Here is a 14128-nt window from a genome sequence, read left to right as displayed (position 1 = left end):
TGGAAACAATTGTTCTAGAACTGGTTAGACCCTAGATTAAAGAAGTAGCATGAGGCAAATTGCAATCTTCCAGTATTTACTGCTTTTATCTTGTATAAACCGATTCAGATTTTCTGCTTTTATCCATATTCTCTACTGGCAGACATTTGTTTTTGATGAATAGAATCTTATTTATTATTATTATTAATCACTAGTCATGGCTTTTTTTCCATTTAATTTATGTAGCTTACAAAGTGCCACATCAGCTGCTTCTAGAGTTTGATACTGCCTTCTGAGGGCTGAGGGAAATACCCTCAGGAGTGGGTTTTATTGAGTTCTGATTGGTTGAATTTGCTAGCAGCAAATTTGGTTCAAATGTCAGCCAGAAGAGCAGAATCTCAAAACCACATGCTACTGGGACTACTTTGCATATGTACTGCATTTAGTCCCATGATGTCTAGTTTGATTCATTCTGCTGGTGAAACACCCCCAAATCAAACCTTTGGATCCCCGATGAAAATATGAACACACTTATATTGTACAATTTACACAAATTGTTCTTGAGTGAATAAAATGGAAACAGATTCTTGAGTAACAGATGAATGTTTTGGATTTCTGGGTGGGCCAGAGTGTGCTTACTGGGGTCCATCAAGGCCCTCGCCCATTGAAGCCCCAGGCATCACCTCCCTTACATGAGACCAGGGGCTGCCTGAGCAAGGGGCATCATTGTCTTCTTCTGGCATCATTGGGGCCAGAATCATTGGGGCATCATTGTTGCTTCTCTGGCAACAAGGGGAAGCCCCAACCCTCTTCTTCTTCGTAAGGTCTCTGAACCTGACACGGTCTGTTGAACCACTGAAAATAAAGAACTCACCTGACAGGAGACTTTCCCTGAAGCTTCAAGTGAAAAGAGAGATTCTATCCTGAAAACACCAAAAAGAGCAACCCCTTGACTCTTTCATGTATTCCTTTAACCCTTGGCCCCTTTGGCCAATCAGAAATCACTCTGTAGTGTCACGTCATGGTGTGGACTCCCCCACCCTCCTTGCAGTCCAGAACCTCCTTTACCTGAAAGCTTTTCTGCTTCCTAACTTCCAATTTCTGCCCCCAGTCCCAGTGCTCTCTCTAGACCCGCTCTTGCAGGCCCACTGCAGTGGAGCAGCCAGGCCTAGGAAAAAGGGTGGAAGCTGGGGAAAGGAGGCAGAAAGGATCCAGGGTATCCCCTGGGGTCGGCAGTAGGCTCTCTGGGTATTGTAGGGAACTTCCTTCAGGTGCCAGAGTCTGATGCTCTCTTTGCTTAGCAATGAACAGCAAATCCTGATTCTATAATTTCCACACTCGGGGTGCCTGGGTGGCTCAGTCTGTTAAGCATCTGACTCTTGATCTTGGCTCAGGTCATGATTTCACGGTTTTGTGGGTTGAGCCCTGCATCAGGCTCTGTGCTGACAGCACAGAGCCTGCTTGGGATCTCTGTCTGCCTCTCTCTCTGCCCCGCCCCGACTTGTGCTCTCTCTGTTTCTCTCAAAATAAATAAATAACCTTAAAATGTTTTCCATACTCTTTTTTTTCCTCCTTGAAGGCTTACTAGTAGATATTTGATCATTTTTACATATTTGTTTGTTGTTTGTTTGTTTTTAGTTATCTCTACGCCCAACACGGGGGCTCAAACTCATCACCCTGAGATCAAGTGTTGCTCTTCTGACTGAGCCAGCCAGGAACCCTGAGATTTAATTTGTTGTTGTTGTTGTTGTTAAAAAAAAAAAAAAAACTGTAAAGGATACAATGAGTAAGTCTGAAAGAGAAAGGGAAGAGAGGAGGCCTAGAATATGAGAAGTAAAGGCACTTGGTGCATTCATTGGTGTGTGATCAATTACCTTTTCTGGGTCATTGCAGATAGGCCAACCCTGAGGGACCAGGAAGGGGGACCTCGGATGTGTGACCCCTCTCCCAGCAGCCTGAGCTCATTCTCATGATGCTAACACACTGGACTCTGGTTCCTGCCCCTGAGCAGCACAAGCATGTGGATGCCCCAGGCGACCTTGAACTATGCCTAGGTGTTCCCTGACCCTGTGCCTGTGTTTTAAGGCATGGGCCTATGTGCACTCAGTGTGTGAAGTCAGACACAGCCTCCAGCTGGGAAGGAAGAGCGTGGTGGGAAAAGCGTGGTCAGAAAGTCTAGGTTCTAGCCCCAGCTCTGCCATGTGCAATTTGTGTGATCTCGGGGAAACTCCTCTTCCTTCTCTCTGTTTCTTCCTTTGTACAACAAAAAGGTTGTACTGTGGATCCCAGTAACTCTCAACTTGGCTCCCATTAGAATCACCTGGGAACTTTTAAAAACCTCCCTATCCCCAGAGATTTTTGTTGGGGTGGGGGTGGGGGGGTTATCAATATTTTTTGAAAGCTTCTTTAGTGATTCTAATGTGCAGCCAGGGTTGAGAACCACTGGGCCAGACCGTCTCTAAGATGCTTTCCATCATTAATGTTTTAGGACTCTATTATAGTGTCTGACAGACACTACTTTGGATTTCTGTTTACCACATCTTCTCCAGTGGACCTAGATGAAGAGAATGGGGCACCCAGGCTTGGGGAAGGCGAGGTTAAGTGTGTGGGCTCTGGAAGGCATGGGTTTTAATCCTTGTCCAGCTCTTTGGGTTTCCTGCATATATCGTGGGGATAATAACAGTACCTTCCTCATTGGGTTGCTGTATTAAATTAATTCATGCTTGTAAAGTGTTTTAAAGGATTCCCGGCACGCAGTAAGTGTTCAATGAGCTTAGTTATTGCTGTGAAGGGTGACTGGATGGATAAGGGCACCCAGAGGAGAGTACCTAGGTGTGTTAATGGGATACAGGTGAGACTGAGAGGCAGCTGGCTTGAGTCTCAGGACCTCTGTCTGGCAGGGCATGCCTGGGGGCACGGGACCCATACTGCGGCTGGGACGGGAAGCAGCAACGTTGCAGCACGCTTGAGGACAGCTCCAACATGAGCCTCTGGACGCAGAACATAACCACGTGTCCTGTGAGAACCCTTTCATGCTCCCCACCTGGGACCTCTCCCCCTAATTCAGGCTGTGACTGTCCATCAGAATCCCCATATCCCCTGGGACCTGGTGCCTTCCCTATCCCTGACTTGTGTGACCTGTTTGCTATGTATTTGCAGGTGCGGAATGTGACTCGGGATGGGGGTTTCGGCCAGTGGTCACCATGGCAACCATGTGAGCACTTAGATGGGGACAATTCGGGCTCTTGCCTTTGTCGGGCCCGAGACTGTGACTCCCCCCGACCCCGCTGTGGGGGCCGAGACTGCCTGGGGCCAGCCATCCACATTGCCAACTGTTCCAGGTATATGAGGATACAGGACTTGGGTGGTGGCTGCCTGCCTTGGACTGGAGGAGGGTGGAATAGAGGAAATGGGGCATCTTCAGGCAGGTGTTCCCACAAAGAGACAGAAACCACTTCAGAGCTGTGCAGGAGACTGGAAAGGTAGCTAAAACATGAGCCTTGGGGGAGTTTCGACTCTACTGGGAGAGAAGTCTCTGCCTCGTGGGGGCTCTTGATACAAAGAGGAAGGCTGTACAGGCACAGGAGTCACAGACGACAGCCTCAGTAAGCCTTGCTGTTCCAAACACAAGGGACAGCAGGGGATGTTAGTAAAGTAGGCAGACCGGGTGCCAATCATGAAATGCCACTCTAGGTGCAACCTTGGACTCTCTTAAAATAACTCAAGTCTATATATGTTTATTGATTTGACGGTCAAAACAACCTCATGGGGGTAGGAATACAATCATTATCCTTACTTTAATGATAAGAGTATTATTGCAAGGCACAGAAATTTTCAGTAACAGTTCCAGGCTTATATAGCCAGTAAGCGGTACAGCCAGAACTTGAAAACTGGAATCAAAGTAGACAACAGTGAATAGTGTCTGAGGTTGGAGCAAAGCACGTGTTGATGTAGAACAGGGGAGAGAGCATGGGTTTGAGTGCAAAGCTTGGACAACCAAGAAGGCTGAAACAAACGTTGCATATTGTAAAGGCAACTGGGGCCTTCTCTAGAGAATGTGTCCTTTTGCTGTGTGAGTATCTCCATGCCTATGCCCTATCTCTATGCCCTTAGCCCCGAGCACCTCCTGATATATGGAAGAAGGTTCTCAACACATGTTTGGGGAATGAAGGAACAAATGATCACATAAATAAGTCTGCCTGAGACGGCCCGGTTAGGAGCTGATATTTTCTGTGTCACTGTCTGACAACTTCCAGACAACAACATAAAACCCACCCGCCCAGAGACAGACTAGATCTGGGTAGCCAGGACTCAGAGCGTCATCTGTCCCTGTCCCCTCTGACCCCACCAGGAATGGGGCGTGGACGCCGTGGTCCTCGTGGGCCCTGTGCAGCACGTCCTGTGGGATCGGATTCCAGGTCCGCCAGCGAAGTTGCAGCAACCCTGCTCCCCGCCACGGGGGCCGAATCTGCGTGGGCAAGAGCCGGGAGGAGCGGTGAGCGAGGGTGTGGCCAGAGTTTCCTCAGACAAGCTAGCCCTGAGGTCCCAGACCTCCCCGGCCTCCTAGAAAGTGGCCTGGATTCTCTGAGTGTTGCGGTGGATTCTTGACCTTCCCGGCTTGCACTCCCAGTGACCTCTTGTTAGGGAAGGGGCTGCCTGCTCTCCCCCGCCCCCAACACACACCCTTCCCCTCAGGTTCTGTAACGAAAACACGCCTTGCCCGGTGCCCATCTTCTGGGCGTCGTGGGGTTCCTGGAGCAAGTGCAGCAGCAACTGTGGGGGCGGCGTGCAATCGCGGCGGCGGTCCTGTGAGAACGGCAACTCCTGCCCAGGCTGCGGCGTGGTGAGGGCCTGAAGAGGGGGCGCGGGCAGGAGGGCCTGCACCAAGGGGAGAGCGGGAGGGGGCGCAGGGCCGGCCTGGGGCTGTAAGTCACGAGACAGCGCGTGCTCCCATCCCGAAGGAGTTCAAGACGTGCAACCCAGACGGCTGCCCGGAAGTGCGGCGCAACACCCCTTGGACACCTTGGCTGCCGGTGAACGTGACTCAGGGCGGGGCGCGGCAGGAACAACGCTTCCGCTTCACGTGCCGCGCGCCCCTGCCCGACCCCCACGGCCTGCAGTTTGGCCGGAGGAGGACGGAGACCAGAACCTGCCCCGCGGATGGCTCGGGCGCCTGCGACACCGATGGTACAGCGCCGCGCGGCCCCTTCCCTCCCAGGCTCAGAGTTCTGGCGCGGGGCTGGGGGAGGCCGGGGTCCGGTGGAGCTCAGGGCGGTGAATCGCGGGGTTTGGAAGGAGCCAGAAGGACTGTGTGTGGGGCGGGAGTGGGGGCCGCTGGGTGTCCTGTCGCTGAGGCCAGTCTCCCCACCCGTGCCCCACCCAGCCCTGGTGGAGGATCTCCTGCGCAGCGGGGCCACTTCCCCGCACTCTGTGAGCGGGGGCTGGGCCGCGTGGGGCCCGTGGTCGTCCTGCTCCCGGGACTGCGAGCTGGGCTTCCGTGTCCGCAAGAGAACGTGCACGAACCCGGAGCCCCGCAACGGAGGCCTGCCATGCGTGGGCGACGCTGCCGATTACCAGGACTGCAACCCCCAGGCTTGTCCAGGTGACCTTCCGCTTAGGAATCCCCATCTAGGAGACCCCCCTAGGCTACACCTCATGCCCAGAGGACCTCATCTTCCTCGTTTTTTGTTTTTGTTTTTGTTTTGTTTTTGTTTTTGGCTGCTCTGTCCACTGGGCCCTAGAGCAAGTTTGTGCCCTGAACTTGGATACAGTGGCTTGTCCCACAGAGCAGGGCCTTTTCTCACCTTCCGTGTCACTCTCTTCTCTGTCCCTAGTAGGTTAGCTAGCTAAAGAGATTGATTTGAGGTGGAGTTGGTTTTTGATGTCTCCTTTGCAGCCTCATTTCCCCACTGCACCCCTGAGGGGATAGGGGCAATCCTTAACAGTGGGCTGTGGGGGTGGTGCAAATGATGGGGTCAGGGTGGCCCAGGGCAGGGTGGCCTAGCGTGCCATAAGGTAGAAGACTGTCTTGGGCTGTGCCTGCACCTGCAGCCCCCATCACACACCCTGTCCACTTGCAGTGCGGGGTGCTTGGTCCTGCTGGACTTCATGGTCCCCATGCTCAGCGTCTTGTGGTGGAGGCCACTATCAACGAACACGTTCCTGCACCAGCCCCGCGCCCTCCCCGGGCGAGGACATCTGTCTTGGTCTGCACACAGAGGAGGCGCTGTGTGCTACACAGGCTTGCCCAGGTATTGAGAACATCCGGCCAGGGCTGGGGAGCACCATGGATCCCTCGGATCCCCACCAGGGGGTCCCAGAGCGGTTAACTTCATCCCAGCCCACAACCCACAGAAGGCTGGTCACCGTGGTCTGAGTGGAGTGCATGCACTGAGGACGGAGTCCAAAGCCGCAGCCGGCACTGTGAGGAGCTGGTCCCAGGGCCCAGCACCTGTGCTGGAAACAGCAGCCAGAGCCGCCCCTGCCCCTACAGCGAGATTCCTGGTAGGTCCTCAAGCCAGCACCTTCACACCCATCCTTCCTACCCCGTGTCCCCAACTTCCTTCTCCTTCTGAAGAATCTTGGTGGGTCTAGGATGAAACACCAGAGTGGGAGGGGTACACACTTTGAGCTTTTGCCCCTTCTCACCTAGAGAATGGGCTGACCCCCCATTCTGAGAGAGTGGGGACAGGGTGGAATGAAGTTCCCCAGGCCCCGTCCCACAGCTCAGCACTGACACATGGGTCTTCCTAAAGATATACCTAGACCAAGAGGGACCCTTCTTTCCTCCCTGCCCCAACACCCTCTCTGTTTGTCTTCCTGCAGTGATCCTGCCTGCCTCTAGCATGGAGGAGGCCACCAGCTGTGGAGGTAAAAGGAACCTGCCCCACCTCGTGATGCTTTCTCCCTCTCCTCCCCAAGGAGGAGACCAGCCCTACCCTGAAATCTGGAGTTTCTCAATTTCTTGCTCTAGAGACAAACCTTGTGGAGATCCTGGCTGCTTTAGACCATGCGTGGGGGCGGGGGCTGGGAGGTTCCATCCATGCCCCCCAACTAGCCGACGGTCACCAAGTCTGTATTCAAGAAGAGTCACCCAACTCCACACCCTGTGGTTGCCTCCTCTGACCTAAACCAAAGGTGTCCCCTAAGAGAGGCCCCTGGCGGCAGGCTGCCCCGCCTTCCTGTTTCTTCCTGTTTTCATGGGCTCTGGCCTCAAAGCCCTTTCTTTAGAACTCAGAGTTTCCTGCTGGGAGGCAGTCAGGAGTCTTTTCTCTTCGCAGTGGCCCTTTCCTTACCACTTGCCTCTGCCTCTCCCAGGGTTCAGTCTTATCCACCTGGTAGCCACAGGTGTCTCCTGCTTCCTGGGCTCTGGGCTGCTGACCTTGGCGGTGTACCTGTCCTGCCAGCACTGCCAGCGCCAGTCCCAGGAATCCACACTCGTCCATCCTGCCACCCCCAACCACCTGCACTACAAGGGTGGGGGCACCCCCAAGAACGAGAAGTACACGCCCATGGAGTTCAAGGTGGGAGCCTACCTGTAGAAGCAGAGTGCAGGGTAAAGGGGGCAGTGGTTCTGGCCCTGAGCTGGGCATGACTGGGCTGGGCACTCGGGAGGGCACAGGGTATCGTGAGCTGCGTCAGCAGCCAGAATGTTTTTTCACTGACTAGTCCCTGATCTTGCCCTGGCCTGTCGCCTTTCCCCATCCCTCCCTCACCCCTTTCTTTCTGGTTCCTACCTTCTTCCACAGACCCTGAACAAGAATAACCTGATCCCTGATGACAGAGCCAATTTCTACCCACTGCAGCAGACCAATGTGTACACAACCACCTACTATCCCAGCCCGCTGAACAAACACAGCTTCCGGCCTGAGGCCTCACCTGGACAACGGTGCTTCCCCAACAGCTGATAACACTGTCCTGGGGACTTGGGCTCCTTGCCTTTTTAAGGCACAGAGCAGGTGGAAATGGGACGGTGGAGCCAGTTTGGTTTTCTCCTTCTGCACCAGGCCAAGAACTTGCTGCCTTGCCTGTTGGGGTCCCATCCAACTTCAAAGAGCTCTGGCTGGCGGTGACCATGGGGGAGAGGGCTGGCTTCAGGCTGGCACGTGGCTGCAGTTCCAGCACAGCCCAGGTCTCTCATGGCCTCCTTGCAATTCACTACCGTGCTGATATCCCCTGCCTTGTCTGGGCTGTGGACCTACTGGGTGTGCGAGGAACTGGAGAGTGGAGATGGCCGAACAGCAGGCTCTTAAGTTTGGGTTGGAAATGACGCTCATGTGGCCATCACAGGCCAAGGCTGTCCCTCTCTGGCTGGCCTCAGGAAGGGCGTAGGCTACATCCTGATTATCTCTGAGAGGAACCAATCAAATGGCCCCAGAAGCTCTGGATTCTCCACCCAGGGCTGGGCCGCTGTGGTGCTGCCCCAGTGTGACCTGGGGACCAAGGCTGGCCCAGGTTGTCCACCTTTGCCTAGCAGTCTGTACTTTCCCCAGGGACATCCCTCTGGTCAGAGGCAGTGAGGGCTGGGGACTGAAGATTGAACTTTGCTAAGAAGCCCTTTAATCTGGGTTGGCACAGGCCTCAGCTTTACCATCAGAATGCACAACAGGTGGCCCAAGAGAAAGGGAAGCAGGAGTCCAGCCTCCATGCCACTATGGAGACTGTCTTCTAGCTGCTGCTTAGTAGAGATGTTGGCTGAGACCTGCTTGGGAGTCTCTGCTGGCCCTTCATCTGTTCAGGAACACACACACACACCCACCCCCACACACACACACACACAAACACTCACAACATGCTACAGTAACAAAAAGGATGTTGGGCTGTGGCATTATTAAAGATGATATCCAGTCTCCAAATGTAATTCTGTCTTTATGCATATGTGTGTGAGCTCCTCTTGGTGTGGGTTAGAGCAATCAGAGCAATGCACTGGACTAATAGATGGTCTTCTCGGGGTGGAGAAAATGACCCACATAGAGCCTGACTTTCATAGAGGGGATCTTTCCACTTGTGAGTATATGTACATACTTTTTGGAAAATAAATTAGGGACAAGCAAAACCCTAAGTAGGAACACAAGGTACACCAAAGGCAACACAATAGGAGATTTTTCTGCCCATTCCCTTAGCAGCTCTTCTAGGCAACCACTCCAGGGTGGAAATGCATGAGCCCAGCAGGAGAGTAGTAATGAGGGCTGTTTTATGAGGTATTTATAAGGCTTAGTTTAATAAAGCTGAAAATGACTGAGAAATGAATATGCCTCTGAAGTGGGAGAAGCCCAGTATAGTTTATGATGGATTAAGGAAAACCTTGAAGCCTCAGTCCACCAAGCCAGAGAGGGAGAGAGAGATGAGTTGATGGACATGTCAAATTCAGAGAGCAATTTCCCAACTTAATTGACTGGGTCAGTTCTCCTTGGGCTCCCAGGGAGTTCTACTTGTAGGCCAGGCTGTAAACCCTGTGATCCTAGTGGTGAGGAGGAGGAAAAGAGCCTTCCTGGGCCCTGGGTCTTGGAATCCCTTGTGCTTACTGGGACAAATGAAGTAGCAGTGTCCTCAGACCTGGGTGGAGCCCAGTCAGAGAGAGAGCTCAGGGGACATAGTAGTCCTTCTGCTTTGGAATTTTCTTATTGGGTTCCTGTTAACATCATGAGTCCAGAGCCTGTGGGAGCCTGTGGGGTGTGGTAGATCTTGGGGTCTCTGATTCTCTTGGACCTGGTTCAGGCAGTGAAGATCAAGAGTGTTCAAAGGTCCAAGGTTCCTTCTTCACAAGGGCCACTCATATGTCCAAGTGGAGGGACTGGACAGGTCTGTAGGAAGTGGTAATGGAGAAACACCCAGCTAACAGTCACCCTGTATTGACTGGAATGGCATCAGTGGGAACAAAAAGCTGCAGATGCTGTGGCAAAGCACCACACACACACACACTGAATTCTCTTTTTATACAAACTGTTGTGGCTCTGGAGGCATGACCATTCAGAATGCATTAAGGGACCCACACTGTATGCAAATTAGCTTGAATGATTGGGGAGGGCTGCTCCATAGCCAGCCCTGGTCCACAGATGAAGAAGCCAAGAATGTACTCCTGGGAGGCTGTGGTGCTCTCTGGCAGGTACTTGAGGCCACATGGATGGCTGCATGGTGTCAAGAAGTTGAAGTGTGAAAGACAAGGGGACTTCTTAGGTCCAGCTGGCTCAGCAAAAGAGGGAAGGAAATACAGGGTTGGGTGCTCTAGGCCTTCTTGGGCTTTCTTGACTTCAGATAACGTGTGTGTGTGTGTGTGTGTGTGTGTGTGTGTGTGTTATTAAAGTAATACATGTGCATCGCAGAAAATTTGGAGGATATAGGAAACCAAAACCATAATCACAGTTATGGTAAAAACCAAGGCAGAGACTTGGGGATTTAAATGGTGGCATGGAGACATTTCTTCTCCCCTTCTCTCAACATCACTCCAAAAGCAAAGAGGCCAAAAAACAAAAGCTGTCACTATTTTCAATAAAACTAGGATGTATTTATACTCCCAAGTCATAATACATGAATACAGAAAGCAAAGGAACAGCAGTCATCCAGAAGAGTGGGTGTGGGTCAAACCTAAGCACCCATGTAGTTTCAGAAACAATCAGAAATTGGAGGAACCTGATATCAGGGAAGGTGGGGTCCAGGTGGGAGCCTAAAAATGCGAGTTTGGTTGAAAATCTTTATGTAAGCTTCAGCTAGGCCTTCAAGTTGTCTTTACTCTCTAGTCTTACAGCTAGGTCACCACTTCTTTGTCTCCACCGAGGGCAGTAAGTATGTACCCTTGTGGGGCACCAGGGTGGCTCAGTCAGTTGGGCATCTCACTCTTGATTTTGGCTCAGGTCAAGATCCCAGTGTCTCAGGATCAAGCCCAGGGTCTTGGGCTCCACACTAACAATGTAAAGCCTGCTTGGGATTCTATCTCTCTCTCCCTCTGTCCCTCTCCCTTGTTCACATGCTCTCTCTTTAAAAAAAGAAAGAAAGAAAGAAAGAAAGAAAGAAAGAAAGAAAGAAAGAAAAAAAGTTTTGTTCCCTTGAGACACTGAACCAGAGAGGCCCTAGACATGAGGATACCGGGCACAGAGGTGGGTATGTGATGAGGGTCTGTTTGGACAACCAGAGGAATAAAAAAGATTATGATTATCAGTGGGGTTCAGCAGTTGCCTTTTCCAGCTAACTCCAGGACTCTGGCACCTAAGCTTCTACCACCTTCCCTCCTCCAGGCAGGAGATTGAAAGATGATTCTTTGAAGAAACAAACTAAGTCTATAGGTTCTGAAAAAAAATAAGCCAGCTGGTACACAGAACTTGTAGTCAGTTTTCAGCATCTCACTCATAAATAGGAATATACAAATAAAGATCATAGACATCAGAGAAAAAAGTGCCGCCATGAAAGAAAGACCAAAACAAGTAAGCAAATAGAGGAACTCAATGAAAACAGATATGGTATATGCACAGAACATTTTAAAGACTCCATAATTCTTCAGAATAAGTGAAGATACTGCATTCATGAAATAAGAACAAGATAACTTAGAAGTTAAAATATGGCAGCAGAAAAAATTAATAAAGGGTTTAAAGATAAAGGAAGTTTCCCAAAACATTGAACAAAAAGATAAATGGAAAATAAGAGAGAAAAAGAAGAAAATTAGAGGACCATGGTGCCTAGCTGGCTCAGTCGGTTTTGTGTGGGACTCTTGATCTTGGGGGTATAAGTTTGAGCCCCACATTTGTTGTCAAGATTACTTAAAAAATAAAATCTTTTTAAAAAAATTGGAAAAATTTAGGAAATTTTCTAAATTTTTCTTTAAAAAATTTAGGAAATTATCAAAGAAAGAATATAGGAAAATTTGCCAGAACCAAAGGATGAGGTCTTCAGATCAAAGGTCCACCCAGTACCTAGCACCATGAGGCACCTAAACATGACATTTCAAAACATCAGCCTTGAAGAGAAGATTCCCACAGACAAAAAAAATTAGGAATATGAATGTATAAACCTCTTACTAACAAGATTTAAATTTAGAATACAGTGGAAATTATCCTCAAAATTCCGAAATAAAAATAATATTTGGTTGTGAATTTTATACCCAGCCAAACTATGAGTCATATGAGAGTAGAATAAAGACATTTTCAGACTTTCAGAGATTTGATATATTTCACATGTGCTCTTGTTTCCGTAAAACAAGAGTAAACAAAGAAAATATGGATCCAAGGAAAAGGAAATCTAACACAGGAAGGGGGTGAGGAGAGATATCAGGCTGACAGCCATGTGGCAGGCACAGAGAGCCACAATCCAGATTAGTATAGGAGGACAGCCTGCACCCAGAGAGCCAGGGAACACAAATTCAAATTATCTGGAAGGTTTGTATGGAAAATTATATGAAGATTTATTTTATAAAACTGTTGGGGGGGTACGGAGATACTTAAAATTGGCTTCAAAGGATACTAAGGGGAAAAAGGCATTTTTTTTGCATGATTTATTTTTAAAAACTTTATTAAAATATAGGTACAGAAAAACCACACAGGGGCGCCTGGGTGGCTCAGTCGGTTAAGCGGCCAACTTCAGCTCAGGTCATGATCTTGCAGTCTGTGAGTTCGAGCCCCGCATCGGGCTCTGTGCTGACAGCTCGGAGTCTGGAGCCTGTTTCAGATTCTGTGTCTCCCTCTCTCTGACCCTCCCCTGTTCATGCTCTGTCTCTCCCTGTCTCAAAAATAAATAAAACGTTAAAAAAATTTTTTTAAAAAGAAAAACCACACAGAACAAAAGTATAGCTTACTGCATATTGGGTAAATACCTTTGTAATTACCATCCAGGTCAAGAGACAGAATTCCACAAACACTCCAGGTCCCTCTCTTCTATCCCATCCTTGTCACAGCCCCCTCCTTCCAAATGGGAGATAATTATTAACCCCCCCAAAAAACAAAAGAGCATACAGAAAAGGAAATGTAATCATTGTTTATCACTTGGTGGAACCATGATATTTATATAATAATCCTAATTAAAACACTGTATATGGGGACACCTGGGTGGATCAATCAGTTAAGCATCTGACTTTGGCTCAGGTCATGATCTCACCGTTCATGGGTCTGAGTTCTGTGTCAGGCTCTGTGCTGACAGCATGGAGCCTGCTTGCTATTCTCTCTCCCCTTCTCTCTCTGACCCTCCCTGACTTGCACTTTCTCTCTCAAAATAAAAAACTTAAAATAAATAAATAAATAAATAAATAAATAAAACACTTATATGGACTTAAGCATAACTTGTACTACAGATATATTATACTTTTTGTTGTTGTTATCATGGGGAGACATCACCAGAAGGACAAGCCTTAACTTTTGGTACCAGCTGAATGTTGGGTAAATATTAGGAAAGAAAGGAATAAAACATTTTAAATAATTTTTTTCCCTGACTATAACTATGGTATATGTTCATTAAAGAAATTTGGGGGGAAACCCAAAAAACATAAAAAGAAAATACAAATGCCCTAAAATCCAACCAAGAATTAACCATTGTTATTTTATTATGTTCTCTTTCAGGCATTTTTTTATAGCTGTGTGTGAGTTTGAGAGTATTTTATAAAATAAAGATATACTATGTACATGGTTCTTATTCTGATTATTATTATTATTATTATTATCATTATTATTTTTAATGTTTATTTATTTTTGAGAGACAAAGCGCAAGCAAGGGAGGGGCAGAGAGAAAGAGGGAGACACGGAATCTGAAGCAGGCTCCAGGCTCTGAGCTGCCAGCACAGAGCCCGACGTGGGGCTTGAATTCACTAACCATGAAATCATGACCTGAGATGAAGTCAGATGCTTAACCAACTGAACCACCCAGGCACCCTAGTTTTTATTCTGATTTTAACATGTAACATTAAATCACTCTTTCCCCACATTGTTAAAAATTCTGTGAGCCTCAAGACCTCTTTCGGTGGCTGCTCTAGGAATGGGTCAGGGACTGGAGAGAGGGCCTTGTTTGCAGAGCTCCACAGGTAGCAGTGGTGTATCCACACTCTTACCCCTTGAAAAAGAGAAAGTTCAATTTTTATATATTTCACCACTGACGAAGATTTACTTTATATTGTTTACACCACTGACGAAGATTTACTTTGAAAAAGTTTGCATAGTGCTTGAAAAATACTGGC

General features: G+C 49.0%; 1 protein-coding gene across 6 annotated transcripts in view; it reads left to right on the top strand.

Moving 5' to 3' along the window:
• SEMA5B (semaphorin 5B) overlaps positions 1 to 10970 on the top strand; it is a 120808-nt gene extending 109838 nt beyond the window's left edge. For 5 of the 6 annotated variants that reach the window (XM_019448590.2, XM_019448591.2, XM_053903445.1 and 2 more), the window contains 11 exons: positions 2880 to 2997; positions 3139 to 3320; positions 4331 to 4474; positions 4675 to 4822; positions 4941 to 5166; positions 5363 to 5581; positions 6060 to 6230; positions 6334 to 6483; positions 6805 to 6849; positions 7297 to 7502; positions 7728 to 10970. In XM_019448590.2, the coding sequence (XP_019304135.2) occupies positions 2880 to 2997; positions 3139 to 3320; positions 4331 to 4474; positions 4675 to 4822; positions 4941 to 5166; positions 5363 to 5581; positions 6060 to 6230; positions 6334 to 6483; positions 6805 to 6849; positions 7297 to 7502; positions 7728 to 7886 (1768 nt within the window). In that variant the 3' untranslated portion in view covers positions 7887 to 10970. The remainder of the gene's footprint in view (positions 1 to 2879; positions 2998 to 3138; positions 3321 to 4330; positions 4475 to 4674; positions 4823 to 4940; positions 5167 to 5362; positions 5582 to 6059; positions 6231 to 6333; positions 6484 to 6804; positions 6850 to 7296; positions 7503 to 7727) is intronic. The other variant, XM_053903443.1, reaches the window with a different exon arrangement.
• The last annotated feature ends 3158 nt before the right edge of the window (positions 10971 to 14128 follow it).

The sequence above is a fragment of the Panthera pardus genome, unplaced genomic scaffold (genome assembly GCF_024362965.1).
Source record: "Panthera pardus isolate Hobbes unplaced genomic scaffold, ASM2436296v1 HiC_scaffold_16, whole genome shotgun sequence".
NCBI classification, from domain to species: domain Eukaryota; kingdom Metazoa; phylum Chordata; class Mammalia; order Carnivora; family Felidae; genus Panthera; species Panthera pardus.
The sequence above is the reverse complement of the archived record's forward strand: the minus strand, read 5'-3'. Positions and strand labels throughout refer to the sequence as shown.